This window comes from Cannabis sativa, chromosome 7, assembly GCF_029168945.1.
Source record: "Cannabis sativa cultivar Pink pepper isolate KNU-18-1 chromosome 7, ASM2916894v1, whole genome shotgun sequence".
NCBI lineage: Eukaryota > Viridiplantae > Streptophyta > Magnoliopsida > Rosales > Cannabaceae > Cannabis > Cannabis sativa.
In genome coordinates this window covers 57594537-57612135 of record NC_083607.1, presented here as the reverse complement: position 1 = coordinate 57612135, position 17599 = coordinate 57594537, and the positions used below count along the sequence as shown (strand labels likewise).

Below are 17599 nucleotides of genomic sequence, written 5' to 3'. Positions count from 1 at the left end.
ATTTATTGTCTAAATTAATTTTGAAAAATCTGCCATTAATTTCATATTAAGGAATTTGCATTTAATTAATGATCATACATTAATTGTATTATTTTGTATTTAATTGACAAATTTATGTTTAATGCAATTAATTTAGATTTGTATGATTTAAATGCTCTACATAAATTCCTTTTATAGTGCTAGATATATTTAGAAATATTCAAACATTAAGATAGGTTGAATATTTTATTTAGCAATTAAGTTTCATAAAACTTCATAAAATTATTCATAAAATATTCATAAAACTTTATAAAATGAATAAAATATGAATAAAACGTAAGTAATTTTGTGGTTTGACATAAGAAAAACATGAACCTGGGACAAATGTTCATATCTAGAACGGTTTTTAATGATCTTCGGACGACCACACTAGGAGCACTAATCTCAGTGATTGTCTATTATGTTAATAACGAAATTACTTTTAGGTAGAGCCCAATACCTAATGTCTAAAGTGAAAATATAATTTTTATAATTAGGGAGTAGCCACAGCATCTTTAATTATATAAAATTATATATTAATTAAAATTCACCTTAATGGACAAAACTTGTAATTAATTATTTGGATATAATAATTTTACCCCACAGGGATTTTATTATATTTTTATAATTAATTAGGATAATATATTAAGTTAAATTCTCTTAATTTACCCCACAAGGAGTTATGAGGATTTGAATTAATAGTGTTATCACAAATTTTAATTAAAGATAGATTTCATTCCTCCATTATTTCTAAATTAAATACTTCATTAAATCTATCATAAAGTTCATCCAATTTTATTAGATTTAAAATTTAGCCCACAGGCAATTTTAGATTTAATAAAATTTTCATCTTCATCATGTTTCAACATTGGTAAAACATGAATTCATTAAAGCCTCAATTCTTTTAACATCTAAATTTTTGTAATCCTATTCTTGCAGCTATTTCATCCACCTCTAAATATGCTGAAATCACTAGTGAAATCCCTGAGCTTAGGAGTGACAACTTCAAAATCTGGAAGGAACGAGTTCTTCTCCACCTAGCTTGCACTGACATGGATTATGCAATAAGGAAAGATGAACCAGCTGCTATCACTGATACTAGCACTCGCCGTCGAGATTGCACTGCGTGAAAAGTGGGAGCAATCTGATCGTCTCTGCATCATGTTCATTATGTCCAGAATTCCTATGGGAATGCGTGGATCGGTGGAGCCACCTGAGAAGGTGAAAGACTTTATCAAAGTTATGGATGAGCAGTTTGACACTTCAGATAAATCCTTGTTCATCAACCTCATCCAAGAGTTCTCGTCCACAAAACTCACCGGTGTTAAAGGAGTTCGAGAACACATTTCTAAAATGAGGGACATCACTGCTCATTTGAAGAAACTCGACGTTATCATTCCTGATACCTTCCTGGTTCATTACATCCTTCACAATCTTCCTCCACAGTATGGGCCTTTCAAAATTTCCTACAACACACATAAAGAAAAATGGACTATCAATGAATTGATGACCATGTGTGTTCAAGAGGAAGCCAGGCTCCTACAAGAGCAAGGAGAAAGTGTTCACCTGACCACTCAACCTAAGAAACGCAAGCCATTCAAAAAGAACAAAGGGAAAAAGCCCATGGCTCCCAAGGCTGCCATAAAGAAAGATTCCATCAAATGTTTCTTTTGTAAACAAAAGGGACATGCTAAAAGGGAGTGCAGCCAGTTCAAGAAATGGATGGATGACAAAGGTAATCCAATTTTCTTAGTATGTTATGAATCTAATATGGCTAATGTTAATCTTAACACATGGTGGATTGATTCCGCTTCAACAATTCACATAACAAATTCCTTGCAGGATATTCAAAATCTAAGGAAGCCAGTGGCAAGTGAGCAAAGCATCTTATCTGGAAACAAGATGGGCTCACATGTGGAAGCTATTGGAACATGCAATTTAGTTTTAAGTAATGGTTTTATTTTAAAGTTAGAAAAGACCTTTTATGTACCAAGTTTCTCTAGAAACTTGATTTCGATTTCAAGACTTATACCCTTTGGTTTTTCCTTTACATTTTCGTACAAATATTTTAATTTATATTATAAATCTGAATGTGTTGGAAATGGTATTTTGTCTGATGGTCTTTACTGCCTTAATTTACAAAATAATACCACTAATAATGTTATGCATGTTCACGCTGGCACTAAAAGATGTGTTATGAAAGAGGATTCCTGTACATTGTGGCACCGGAGATTGGGACATATCTCCATTGATAGAATTAAAAGGTTGGTAAAAGATGGGGTACTCAATACCTTAGATTTTATCGACTTTGATACTTGTGTGGATTGCATTAAGGGAAAGCAAACCTCCAAGTCTCACAAACCGGTGTCCATAGGAGTTACGAAATATTAGAAATCATACATACCGATATATGTAGTCCGGATATGGAGTCACATGGTCGAAATACTTCATCTCATTCATAGATGATTACTCACGCTACATGTATATCTACTTACTTCATAATAAAAGTGAAGCATTAGATGTCTTTAAGATATTTAAAGTCAAGTAGAGAAACAATGCAACAAGCAAATTAAGATAGTGAGATCAGATAGAGGAGGTGAGTATTATGGTAGATACACAGAAGATGGACAAGCACCTGGTGCATTTGCGAAGTTTCTTGAAGAAAATGGGATTGTTGCCCATTACACCTTGCCCGGTACACCCGAGCAAAATGGTGTTGCAGAAAGAAGAAACCGAACATTAATGGACATGGTGCGGAGTATGCTTAGTAGCAAATCTAATCTTCCTAAATCCTTGTGGACTGAAGCATTAAAGACATCCGTGTACATATTAAACCGAGTTCCAACAAAGGCAGTCTCAAAAACTCCTTTTGAATTATGGAAAGGTTGGAAACCAAGTTTGAATCATGTACGCATTTGGGGATGTCCATCTGAAGTCAGAATATATAATCCACAAGAGAAGAAATTGGACCCAAGGACCATAAGCGGATTCTTTATAGGGTACGCTGAAAAGTCTAAAGGTTACAAGTTTTATTGTCCATCTCATAGCACAAGAATTGTGGAATCAAGGAATGCAAAATTTCTTGAGAATGCCTTGATCAGTGGGAGTGATCAATCAAAGGACTTAGGTCCTGAGAAAGATCCTTCAGAACCTTCCACTTCAAAAGCAAGATTGATAATGGTTAACACTCCTGTCGTTCAAACGAATGTTGAACAACCATTACCAATCACTGAAGATCCACAAGTTGGTAATGATAATTCAGTAGATCAAAATGTTCAAGAGTTGCCTGCAACTGTTGAACAACCCGCCGAACTCCGCCGTCGCTCCCCAAGAGCCTCGTTGGTGAAGTCTTAAGAAGATCTACTAGACCTATCAAACCAAGGATTTATAAAGACTATGTTGTGTATTTATTAGAATCTGATATTGGAATTGGAAATGATCCAGAAACGTTTTTACAAGCTATGAACAGTAGAGAATCAAAATTGTGGTACAATGCTATGGATGATGAAATGAATTCTATGAGGTGCAATAGAGTCTGGGAACTTGTAAAGTTGCCTAATGGGGCGAGAGCCATTGGCTGTAAATGGGTCTATAAAACTAAGAAAGACTCATTAGGCAACACTGAGAGGTACAAAGCGAGACTTGTTGCTAAAGGATTCACTCAAGAGGAAGGAATTGACTATACGTAGACTTTTTCTCCGTATCAAAGAAAGATTCCCCGAGAGTCATCTTGGCATTAGTTGCTCATTTTGATTTAGAGCCGGAGCGGATGGATGTAAAAACTGCTTTTCTGAATGGTGATCTAGAGGAGGAGGTATACATGAAACAACCAGAAGGATTCTCCTCTAGTGAAGGTCAGGATTTGGTATGCAAGCTCAAGAAGTCCATCTATGGATTAAAACAAGCATCCCGCCAATGGTATTTAAAATTTCATGATGTCATCTCTTCCTTTGGATTTGAAGAGAATGTCATGGACCAATGCATATACCTGAAGGAAAGTGGGAGTAAAATTTGTTTTCTTGTTTTATATGTGGACGATATTCTTCTTGCATCCAATGATAAAGGGTTGCTACGTGAAGTGAAACAATTTCTTTCAAAGAACTTTGAGATGAAAGACATGGGTGAAGCATCCTATGTCATAGGCATTAAGATTCATAGAGATAGATACCGAGGTATCTTAGGTTTATCTCAAGAAGCCTACATCAACAGAGTTTTAGAAAGATTTCATATGAAAGATTGTTCACCGAGCGTTGCTCCAATTATGAAGGGTGATAAATTAAATTTGAGCCAGTGCCCAAAGAATGATTTTGAAAGAGAACAAATGAAGAACATTCCTTATGCTTCTACTGTCGGAAGCCTAATGTATGCTCAGGTGTGCACAAGACCCGACATTGCTTATTCTGTCGGAATGTTAGGAAGATTTCAGAGTAACCCGGGGATAGACCACTGGAAAGCTGCAAAGAAAGTAATGAGGTATCTTCGTGGTACTAAGGATTACAAACCGATGTTCAAACGAACCGACAATCTAGAAGTAGTTGGCTACTCGTACTCGCATTTATTTGGTTGCACCGATTCACGTAAATCTACATCTGGTTACGTGTTTATGTTTCTTGTGGAGCCGTGTCCCTGGAGGAGTAACAAACAAACCTTGATCGCTACTTCTACTATGGAGGCCGAGTTCGTTTCTTGCTTTGAGGCTACATCACATGGTGTATGGCTAAAGAGTTTCATTTCGGTGCCTTAGAGTGGTTGATTCCATTGCAAGGCCGCTAAAGATGTTCTGTGACAATTCAGCTGCTGTTTTCATGGCTAAGAACAACAAAAGTGGAAGTCGAAGCAAGCACATCGACATTAAGTACTTAGCTATTAGAGAACGTGTTAAGGAAAATAAAGTGGTCATTCAACACATTAGCACTGAATTGATGATTGCCGATCCTATGACAAAAGGCTTGCCACCTCATAAATTCAAGGATCATGTAGAGAACATGGGACTTGGTTCCCTTATGTAATTTGTACAAATAAAGTTATTATTAATGAAACTCTTATTTTGATTTTTCTCATATTTATGCGCATCTTAATTTTACATTTGAGAAAAATTTCAGAGGACCTGAATAAACATAAGGTTTAGGGTTTATTCACTTAAGTACATTGCCACATAAAGTACATTGTTATATAATAAATGTATTGTAATACATGGAAGATAATACTCGATTCATAATGAGGACATGTCGCTATGATTCGTATGTTTATTATATAATGAGGAACGTTGGGTTTGAATATTTTAGTTTAAATGCTGACCAAGTGGGAGAATATTAGAATATTTTATATATGGAAGTTATTTTCTAATTAAGGAAATGATTTTCTATTTAAGGAAATAAATAAATAATTGATTTTCTGATAAATGAATATTTTATATTCATTAAATCTGGACAAAATCAATTATGTAATATTCTATATATGGTCAGATTTCTATATTCATTACCTGATTTGATTTCCTGAATTAATTGTCAAAATATTCTGACAATTAATGTGGCACAGATACTGATGGAGTATCTCACCTATAAATATAGGGTCTCGGTCCCCGAGCTCCTCACTGATTCTGAATCCATTCAGCAAATTCCATCTAAAGAGAGTTGAGAGAGCGAGGAAGCCCGAACTCCAATACCGAAGCTATCGCAGGGATTGAAGCTCAAAGATCAATGGCTGGAAGTACATCGATCCTTTCATTGCATATATTATTGATATGATTACAGTTTATTTTCCGCATTTCATATCATTTCTATATGCTATATTACATACACTATATATATAGTCTAACAGTATATATTACTCTTTATATGCTTGTATCTAACTATTTATATTAAAATCTCTTCCTATTATATCTACATTTTGGTGTGTTCTACACTTTAATTTATATATTTGTTTTTTTTTTTTCTTGAAACCAGTATATTTGTTTATTAATATATATACATTTACTCAACTTTATATAATATATATAATCATTTAATTACATGGCAAATATTGTGACTTTATTTTGACATCATGTTGATATTAAAAAAAAAACTCATAGATGTGGTTTTGGAAAGCTCACACCACAAATTACATATAAAATTAATTCCAGCATTTCAACTAAAGAGCAATAATACTTTGTAATAGTAATGCTGATATGATATGACTTTAATTTTGGTCATATTTCTTTCTCATTTTCATAATTTCCAACTAACCAAACCACATTGTCCATCTCTTCCCTGTAAAAAAAGGCAGGACTTAAGTTCTAGTGTCAATAAAGTCATTTGAAGTGTTCCTTTTTTTTTAATAAAGCATTCATATTTTTAGGAATGGACAAAATAAATAAAGGGATAAATTGATGAATACTTTTTTTTTTTATCTATTAATCAAAAATATATTTATATTATATCTTATTAAAATCTATCAACTTTTATGATTGAGTTCCCTAATATACTCTTGTCCTTCATTTAAGTATAACACATCATTTACATTAACCTAAGGAGTATAATAAGAAAAATATTTATAAAAGTGGGTATATCTTAAAGAATATGGAAATAAAGGTAAAAATTAAAATAAATAAAGTAAATTAGATATACAATGTAATTTCTTCCTAAATAAATGACTAAATTGGTTGTAGGTAAAGGCCTACCTTACTACATCATGGACCATAAAATTACAAATCTTTAAAATTATAAGCCATACTATAAGTCAAAAATTATGGTCTATAATGTGATAAAGTGGGCCTTTACCCACAAGTGATTTGATCATTTGTCTATTTTGTTTATTCCTAAAAATATATTTTGTAATGAAGGTGAAATCTAATGGGAAATTTGAAATTATATGCATATTAAAGACTAAAATTGGTATCCTAATCTAAAACTATACATAATTTGTAAAATGGGATAACTTTTACTTAAACCCAATTTTACCCCCCTCATTTCTAAACTCTCTCTCTCTCTCTCTCTCTCTCTCTCTCTCTCTCTCTCTCTCTCTCTCTCTCTCTCTCTCTCTCTCTCTCTCTCTCTCTCTCTCTCTCTCTCTCTCTCTCTCGCGTTTGAAATCGCACCATCCACGATTCCCCACTCGAATGAAGAACCCACCACCCCACGGAGGGAACCCATCCACAGAGCACGCGACGAGCCTGTCCCCTTTCGGTTTTTTAATTTTTTTTTCTTATTGATTATGGTGAAAATGTTGTTAGTTGATAGATTTAGGTTGGATATGTGCATTCTTGATTAGATCTAGGGTTAGATGGAGTAGATCTAGGGTCTGTGATCTTTCTGGGCAAGAAAATCCGATTTTCTGGTTTGATATGAGCTTGAAGATGAAGGCCCGATGCATGGCCCGATGGTCCGATGCATGGCCTGATGCATGGCCCAATGTAGGGCCCGATGTAGGGCCCGATGGTCTGATGCCCATTTTGCATTTTTTTTAAAAAATTTCTATTTATAGGACTGGCCCGATGGGCCCGATGGTCAGATGCCCACTTTATTTTTTTTTTTAATTTTTTTTCATTTTATAGGACTGGCCCGATGGACCCGATGTAGGGCCCGATGGTCAGATGCCCACTTTATTTTTTTTAATTTTTTTCATTTTATAGGACTGGCCCGATGGACCCGATGTAGGGCCCGATGTAGGGCCCGATGGTCAAATGACTGGCCCGATATAGGGCCCGATGGTCTAATTTAGAATGAATTATATGAATGATTTATATATAGATATTTTGAAAGAGGTGTTATTTTTCTTCCCTTTCATAGTGGTAAAGTTTTACACTCCTTTTTGGTGTATTCTTTAAATAGCTTTGAAATTGTTTCCTCAAAAATCAAATCAAAATAGTGGCAATCCACTGCTACGAATGATGAGAAAAGATAATGAAAGTACATAGGGTCCCACAGGTCTATCCAGTTATAACTTAACATTGACACGTGGAGAAATCCTATTCGTCTAAAGATGCTGACACAACAGTTTTCTGATGACAAAGACTGAAAGCAAAATTCTTAATTACTAAATCTCTTTCAGGTTAAGCTTACCTTTGGCAAACGAGGATCAAATTAATAATAAAATAGTCTCAATTCCGAAAGGGATGTTATCCATTTTTTTAGTTTATTCTCAATTTTAAAATTTAACATCATACATAAATATTTAGATAATTTTAAATAATTTATAGTATTAAAAAAATAAAATTTATATATTTTACTGATTTTTTTTATACTTATGATAAATAATTATTAGAATCTTATTTCTGTACAATAAATTATTTGAAATATTTTAAAAATTTACAAATAATTACTCTGCACATAATCATTGTTATTCGTGTTTCTAGATGAATGTCATGTGTAATTCAGCTCAGTTGCTCAAAGCCCAATCGCAGGCCCAACCAAGATAATAGATTAGATCCATTAACATATTCAAGCATTATGAATACTGAACAGATGACTTGTTCAAATAAGATACACCTCTGACACAACGTATCTTCGGATGGCATCGAACATATTTTCTGGATGAGTGATTAATAAACATCCAAATATCTAATTCCGTATTGCATTCATTAATTGACAAATCTCACAATATTAGGAATTTATTTTTAGAATCATGTCTAGAATTTGTATCTTCAAAATAAGAAAATAAAGTAATTGACAATCAAACATTTACGTGTCTTTATTATCTACAAAAGTAAGACACAGTTTAACAACTATCAACGTGATGTGGCCTCCACCTTAAAAGAAGATCAAAGTCTCACTTGGGCCTCATCAAATCAACTCAAATGTCATTATATTATCTGTATTTACTCTATCGAGATAAGGTGTACATATAAGAACCCTAGCACTATAAATATAAGAAAACTCATTCATGCAAAGGGTTAGAATCTCATTCCTTGAGTGCTCAGGTAAATTTCAGGATTCAAACACTTGTGTATAAGTCATAAGCTTTTTTAGTCTTAACGTAATAATATTGACTTGTGGACTAAAGATCATTAATTCTTGAACCACGTAAAAATTTTGGTCATATTTTATCAGGTTTTAAAAATCTTGTTAAACAATCATGAAATAAAAATAAATTAAATTTCCTTCAGAATACGAAATCAAATAATAGGTATACCGTAACATTCTTAGAGCACTCACAACAACTTCTTTAAAATAGAGAATCTTTAAAAAAAATATCAAAGAACCATACTAAAAACACGCTACAACAGATGCTTTAAACTCATTCTTCATTTTAGTTTAAAAAAAAAAAAAAAAAAAAAAAAAAAAAACTCATTCTTCATTTTCAAGTTTTTTTTAAAATACACTATTCATGCTCTATATTTATAGAATAATATTTATTGCTCTAAACATATTTTATTAATTGTTCTAGATTTAAATAATTATTTTTGTATGGGGATATGTGTATATATTAATATTATATATTTAAAATGAATAAAATACAATAAAATTTAAAAAAAGTAGAATTTTAGTGATGTATTATAAAGAAGTTAATGTGTATATTTTTAAAGAAAGTAGAACTTTGGTAGTATATTTTTAAAAATAGAATAAAGAACCAACAATGTTCTTTGAGAGTTTACACTACACAATTTTCCAATAATAACCACTGAAAAAAAATGTATACTTGGTATAAAAAAGGAAAAAGAAAAAATTATCATAAACTTAGATATCGTTTGGTCTATTATTTTCTAAAATTTTAATCACAAAATGAGAGTAAAATTTTTGTTTTTAAAAAATAAAATTGTATTATGTAACCACTTTAGTTTTTCAATTTTAACAACAGAAAACAAAAGTGTGTTCTGTAAAATTTATTTTCATTTTTATTTAAGTCTAGTCTAGGTCTGGAGTTAGATTCACATTCGGGTCAGAGACCGGGTTCAGCGCCAAGGCCGTGGGGGGATTTTGGTCTGGGTCTGGTCAGAGTCTAAAATATTGATTAAGAAAAAAAAAACTGTTTAAAAAAATATTGAAAGTGATTTTTTTTTTCAAATTTTTAATTCTTAATTAAAAAATTGAAAATTGAAAATAATTTTATAAAACATATTTTTAATAAATATTTTTACTTTTTTAATTTTAAAAACAGAAAATTAATTGAAAAAATATTACTAAATGTTACTATAACAAATTATGTTATATAATTTAATAATTTGACGTACAAAAGAAAAAGTTTTTTTTTAGGATGTGTTGAAGAAAAACTTAATAACACTTAGAGATTATTTTTATTTTTATATTTTAAAATACTTTTTTTTATTCATATAAAAATACACAAACAATTTAAATCTATATATCTATATAAAGGAGAAATATGAGACGTTGATGTGGCACTCTAAAATAGTTTTATTCTACTCTAAATTTTTTCTCCTTTTTTCATATTTTTTAATCACATTAAATATTCATTAATTCAATAATTAATAAAAAAAATTCAAAAAAAAACAACTAATTAAAAAACATCATCATTCCACCTTTTTTATCTTTTTTTTTTTTGATATTTTCTTTAAAAATCTCATGTTTTGCTTATTTTTTTTTTAAAAGAAAAATTAAATTTTTAAAATGATATATTTTATGATTTTTTTTTCTATCACTTGATTTTATATATATATCCTAAACTATTTCTCTTAAATTCATAATTCAGTTTACTACTTATTTTCTCTCCCCTTCTCTCATGATAGAGCATAAAGATTAGAGTTTGTAGAATGTGGGAGTCTTTTAATACTAAGGTGATTATTATTTATTCATATTTTCCCTCTATTGGTTTTTTTTTTATCATTTATCAATTATTAAAGGGTAAATACTATTTTGGACCTTCTGTTTTACAAAAGTTACCAATTAGACCCTGTGTTTTGTTAAATGACAAAATGGACCCTGTATTTTCCAAAATAGTACAAATAGGACCCTAAATTGATTTTTTGTCAAAATAAAGTTTAATTATAATCCGATCTAAAAGTGATATGAAAAAACTGTTTACATTTTTTGTATCTGTTCGTATTAAGCATTGTCTTCAAGTTGGCTGTACTAAAAAAAAAGTTGTCAAAAATTAAGCTCAGGGTCCTATTTTTACTATTTTAGAAAATACAGGGTCCATTTTGTCATTTAACAAAACACAGGGTCCAATCTGTAATTTTTGCAAAATACAGGGTCCAAAATAGTATTTACCCATTATTAAATAATCAATGTGTTTACCATTTATCCTATAAGAAAATCTAATGCATGCAACAATAAGAAAAAATTTAGTTTCTAAGTTTAAGAAGCTATTGAGTTTATTCTTAGGTTTTTATTTAGAGATCTTTCTTATATTAGTGCTTTGTTAATTTTTTTTTTTTAAATAAAAAAAAACGTGATAGTTAGGTGATATGTGATAGATTTAGAGTTATTCTTTATAAAAAATAAAAATTTTAATATTTTAGACTTCTATTAGGTTTCTAGAGGTATTACTTATATTAGTGCTTTGTTAATTTTTTTTTTTTAAAAAAAAACGTGATAGGTGATTATATTTAAAAATTTTACTATAATTTTTTAGTTTTCAATTTATATTTTCTTATTATTATTTTATTTTTTTCTCATTTATTATCATTAACTAAATTTAACATTTCTTTTATAATTTTTATGTTAAATTTGAATTCCCATCAGATTAGATATTTTTTCATTTTTTATTTTACTTTTCTAATTTATTGTTATTAATTAAATTTATGGTTAATTTTAAAGTATTATTAATTTAATTTTTTCTTTTTTTTTTTAAAAAAAAAGTTGATGAATAAGAGTAAAAGGAGAGACAAAAATAAGTATGTTATTATATTATTTTGTAGCAAATAAAAAATATTAATAATATCATCAACTAAAAAATGTTAGTTGACGATACCATACCATACATTTAAATTTATAATTTGTTAATTAATTATTTAAACTATAATTTATTAATTAGTGACTACAAAAATTAAAAGTATAAAAATATATATTTATACTATAACAAAATTATTGTTAAAAAAATTACTACACATATAATAATATATATAAAAAAAACTATGAATGAAATACGGTAATGACATAAGTTTTAAATATAGTGACGACTATAAGTGAGATATGGTGATAATAATAATTTAATTTTATAAGCGAGTGCTTATCAATCATGTTTGATTTTTTTTAGATTTCTTTAGTGTTCTCTATAGAATTATCAATTGTTTAATATTTTATTTCTTATAACTTCTAAAAATATATACGTTTAATTTCTTAGATTTTTTTAGATTTTTTTTATTTCTTATCAATCATGTTTAATTTTATGAATGAGATACGGTAATGAAATAAGTTTTAAATATAGTAACGACTATAAGTGAGATATGGTGATAATAATAATTTAATTTTATAAGCGAGTGCTTATCAATTATGTTAGATTTTTTTTAGATTTCTTTAGTGTTCTCTATAGATTTATCAATTTTTTAATATTTTATTTTTTATAACTTCTAAAAGTATATATTATTGGAAATAAAATAATATACAGTGTATTTTTTATAAAGATTCAAAAATAAGTATATAAGTATCCACTTCAATCAAGCACTTTTGGCTAAACAAGCTTGGAGGTTGTTTCAAAATCCAGAGTCTCTTCTATTTCGTGTTCTCAAAGGTAGATATTTCTCAAGATCTGATTTCCTTTCTGCTGCTACTTGTGGTGTTTCATCTCTCACTTGGCAAGGAATTTGCTGGGGCCGAGAGTTGCTGAAGAAAGGTTTGCGTTTGCAAGTGGGGAATGGTTTTGATATAGCCTGTGCTACTGACCCTTGGATCCCTGGTAACTCCATTTTCACTCCTATATATTTTACGGGTGCTCCAACAAATACTGTGGCGGACTATATTACACCAGAAAAAGAATGGAATGTTAGCAAATTGAATGCTGATTTTTCATCAGCTGATGTCGAGCGGATTCTTTCCTTACCTTTGTCTCATCATGCTCCCTCTGATTACTGGGTTTGGCATGCTACTGGTGGGCAGTATGAGGTAAAGTCGGGTTATCATGTTGCTTGTATGTTAGCAGATGAGAATCCTGTTTCTGTATCCAGCCCACATGTTTCATGGTGGAAGTCCTTTTGGCAGCTCAAACTTCCTCCTAAAGTGAAGCTTTTTGCTTGGAAAGCTATCCATAATGCTTTGCCGGTTGCTTCAGAGCTTTATAAGAGGAAATCGCTCACTTCTGCCTCATGTAGTTTGTGCCTCAATGCTTGGGAATCTGTGGGGCATGCAATGTTTGCTTGTAAACATGCTCGACATGTGTGGAAAATTGCTGGTTTTTCCTTTAACAATAAAGCTGCTGTTTCAATGAAAATTGAAGATTTTTTGTTTCAGATATCAGAATGCTACACCAAATCTGAGTTGGAAATGATTTTTTGCACTATGTGGTCAATTTGGTCTGATCGAAACAATGTTCTTCATGGTAAAATTACCCAACAACCTTCGGTTATTTCTGCTAAAGCTGCCTCTTTCCTTAGCAGTTTTCAATCGGCCCAGCAGCTTTCTCTTCATGCTGGTTTGGCACCAGCTGACACTCCAACCGCACACAGAGCATGGACTCCACCTCCTCCTAATCTCCTAAAATTGAATGTAGATGCAGCTTTTGATGATACCAGAAAACGGATTGGGTTCGGTGCTATTATAAGAGATTCTACTGGTAATGTAAAGGCTGCTATGTCTCACCCTATTGATGGTTGCTGTCGTCCTCAAGACATGGAAGCCAAGGGACTGTTTTACAGCCTCAAATGGGCTAGACAACTCAATTTCAAGGTCGATTTGGTGGAAACGGACTCCTTGATTCTTGTTAATGCTCTTCGCAAATCAACATCAAAAAATTCTTCTTTTCAAGATTTAATTTTTGATGTTCAAACTCAATTATCCTATCTCCCTACTGTTTGTGTTCATCATGTTTATCGTGATGGTAACCAAGCTGCTCACGGCTTGGCTAAACATGCTCTAGTGTTGGATAATGTTTGTACATGGCTTGAGGATTTTCCCTCAGCTATTCTCTCTGTTATTGTAAAAGACTCTCTTATTTTATAATAACAGTTCTATTTCTCAAAAAAAAAAAAAAATAAGTATATAAGTTAAATAAGGCTTCTACATTAATAATAACATAATATTAAACCCTAAGTCTTATATAAGTTAAATAAGGCTTATATATTATTAATAACATAATATAAATTAATAGATTATTGATATATTGACAATGTTTTTTACTTATTATTTTTTATTTAATTTTTATTAATATTGTGAGTAAAAAATTTAAAGTGCAGTTTATTTCTTAGTTGTAATATAAATTCATATAACAAGTCCCACAGCCATTATTAAAGTAATTCACATCATAAAAATATAGAAAAAAAATACAAAATAATATAAGAGATAAGTCTTACTTATTACGTACAAATCTGCATCGTTAAGATAGAGTTAAGAAAATTGATTAATAACACTTCCTCATTCTTTTTTTTTTTAAAAAAAAAAAAATGAAAAAAAAACACTCCGTCATCTATAAAAAAAATTAATCAATATATAATAACACTCCATAATTATTATAACCCTAGCAACGAAGAATTGTGAAACATTTTTGTGGTCAATATTTGAGTCAACGAATGAATTCATTCGAAATTTTATTTAATTTGATGATATTATTTTTTCTTAAAGAAAACCATATAATTGGATTTTGTAATAATAATTAACTTGTTTAAACTTTAATTAATACATTACAGGGTCCCTTATTAATGACTCGTCCTTTTGACGTGCCGACAAGGTAGGCTTCGTGACGGGTTCTACGTGACAGAACACACGTGTCAATAACAGATAAAACGGGGGTCCCACCCCTTCCCTCATTGGGTGCCACGTGTACAATTTCTATTCTATTCTATTCTCCTTTTTTTCGTTCTTCTACTGTCTCGGCAAGTCAAAATTCAAAAAGGTCCTACTTTGTCATTTCATTATTTATTCCGTAAAACAATTAAAAATTTAAAAATAAAAATTAGGGTCGTACTATGTCGGCAGCATAGATTTTCTTCCACGTAGGCCGAAAAATTAGGGGAGATGCTCTTAGCTTCTGCCACGTGGCATCATTAGATGTTATCCGTTATTTCATTTTATCCAAAAATGATTTATTGGTTAAAAAAAAAATAGAAATTTGGATGTACTCTATTTGTCCCCCTATCCAAATAAAAAATCTGAATTCAAAAGTTTCACAGTCACATTTTTCATAAAAGAGATAAAGAACATCTCTTGAAATAGATGCACTATAATTTTATATGTTATAGTATTTAAAATAATTTTTAGTTAAATTTTTTATTGTAATTATTTAAAATATTTTGTAAAATTTTAAAAAATATTTCGAAAATAATATTTAAAAAATATGTTGTATGCATGATTATTTCATTTAAAATAGATTTTTTGAATATTATTTTTTATATTATAAATTGTTTAAAATTTCTCAAAATTTTGTAAGATATTTTAAATAACTATAACATACGTGAATATAAAAAAAATTAAATTATTTTTCTTTGAATGTGGAAATAAATAAAAAGTACAATGTATCTATTTTAAGGGATTATATTGTGAAAATACCTTATATTATTTATTTATTTATTTCAAGAAAAATTCTTGGTAATAATATTGTTAGAAAAGAAAAACTCATAAATTGAAAGTTTTGTAATGACAAAATTTACTAATAAAATCTTCTTCTTCTTCTTTTTCATTTCTTTTTCTGGAAGAACATAGAAGCTTATGAGGCATTGGTATTGATTCGTGCACTAAAGAAACAACAATGAGATGGAATGTTTTAATAGAAAGAAGAGGCTAATGTTTTAATTTCAAAGAATAATATTAAGGAGGCACCTTTACTTTTAAAATTGGGTGTAAAGAGAAAGGGTGTTTTTCACTTTATTGCCTTCCGTTTTTTTTTTTTTTTTTTTTTTTTTTTTTTTTTAATCTTAAATGAGAGGGGGAATTTGAACTTATATTTTTATATACATGTTATTTGTCAAATTGGTGGACCTCGAGTGAGGTGGCATAAGATGAGCAGGGCCCACATGTGGCCCCGAATATTATGACATGGAATACATTTCGATTGTTGTTTTATGAAAAATACTACAATGAATCTATTTGTGCTGCAAAAGCGAATGAGTTTGTACAGTTGTCCAAAGTAATATGATTGTGACCGAATATGGTACTAAGTTTGACCGGTTGGCCAAATTTGCATCTAGTAAAGTGGCCAATGAAGTCTTGGGAAAGGAAAAGTTTATTCGGGGTTTAGAGGAGCACATAGTTGGAGATGTGATTGTGACGACTAATCAACCTGGGGTTGTACGGTCGTATGCTCAAGTAGTAGAGTCGGCTCTTATTGCTGAAGGGGCTGAGAATCAAAAGAAGAGTAGCATTAGAAGAGATTCGTGGAAGCCGCCTTCCATTACTAGTTTGGGTAGGGGTTTTGACCCTAGTGATCGAAAAAGGAAACCAAATGACCCCAGTTATCATGATTTCTATCAAGGTGGGAAAGAGAAGTGGCGAACTTATCCTAAATGCCCGTGGTGTAGAAGACACCATATGGTCCACTGTCAAGCTAGAGCCTGCTTCCAGTGTGGGGTAGTAGACCATCTGAAGAGAAATTGTACACAATTACAAAAACTAGATACGAAGAAAGAGGATACTATAGTTCCTGCTCGGTTATTTGCTTTGACCCAAGCAGAGGCTGATGCTGGACCTTCCACTGTGACAGGTCAGACTTCTATTGATGGCAATATGTTTACTGTTTTGATTGATTTTGGTGCTATGAATTCATATGTGTCAAGTAGAGTAATTAATAGTCTGAGTAGACCACATGATGTGTTGTCAAATGGGTTTGGTACATTGTTACTTACTGGAGAATTGGTTATCTCCAGCGTGAAGGTTAAATCTCTTCCGGTAGATGTAAAGGGTATAGAATTGTGGGTGGACTTGATAAAGCTAAACTTGGAAGATTTCAATGTCATATTAGAAATGAATTGGTTAGTCAAGTATAATGCTACCATTAATTACAAAAGGAAAATGTTAATATTTGAACTGGAGGGGGAGACTCTGTTTGTGTTTGTGGGAAAATTTCATCAATCTCGAATTCCAATAAGATCAACGCTTAAAGCAAGAGACTTGCTACAGGAGGAGTGTATATGTTATCTAGCTAGTGTAGTAGATGCTACAAAGGAGGTGTGGGACCCGAGAATGTACGAGTGGTATGTGAGTTTTTGGATGTGTGTTTGGAAGAGTTACCAGGGATACCACCAAAGTAAGAAATTACCTTCGAGATTGAATTGATACCAGGGGCATAGCCAGTTTTTAAGGCCCCGTATCAAATGGTATCGTCAGAATTAAAGGAACTAAAGGTTCAGTTGCAAAATATGCTTGATTTGCGGTTTATCAGGTTGAGTACTTTGCCCTCGGGTGTGCCGATTTTATTTGTTGAGAAAAAATGACGGATCATTGAGAATATGTATAGATTACCGGGAGTTGAATAAGTTGACGATCAAAAACAAATATATTTTTCCAAGGATAGATGATCTGTTCGATCAACTTTAGCAAAAGACTGTAATGACTGCATATTT

At 31.0% G+C, this 17599-nt stretch overlaps 1 protein-coding gene across 1 annotated transcript; it reads left to right on the top strand.

The window, feature by feature from the left end:
• Positions 1-13238: 13238 nt before the first annotated feature.
• LOC115712508 (uncharacterized) lies at positions 13239-14048 on the top strand. The gene has a single exon (XM_061118722.1). It carries the CDS (start codon positions 13239-13241, stop codon positions 14046-14048), a length of 810 nt encoding a protein of 269 aa, XP_060974705.1.
• The last annotated feature ends 3551 nt before the right edge of the window (positions 14049-17599 follow it).

What these genes read in the sequence shown, in the direction of transcription:
- LOC115712508 (XM_061118722.1), top strand. Translation starts at nt 13,239, where the DNA reads ATGTTTGCTTGTAAACATGCTCGACATGTGTGGAAAATTGCTGGTTTT.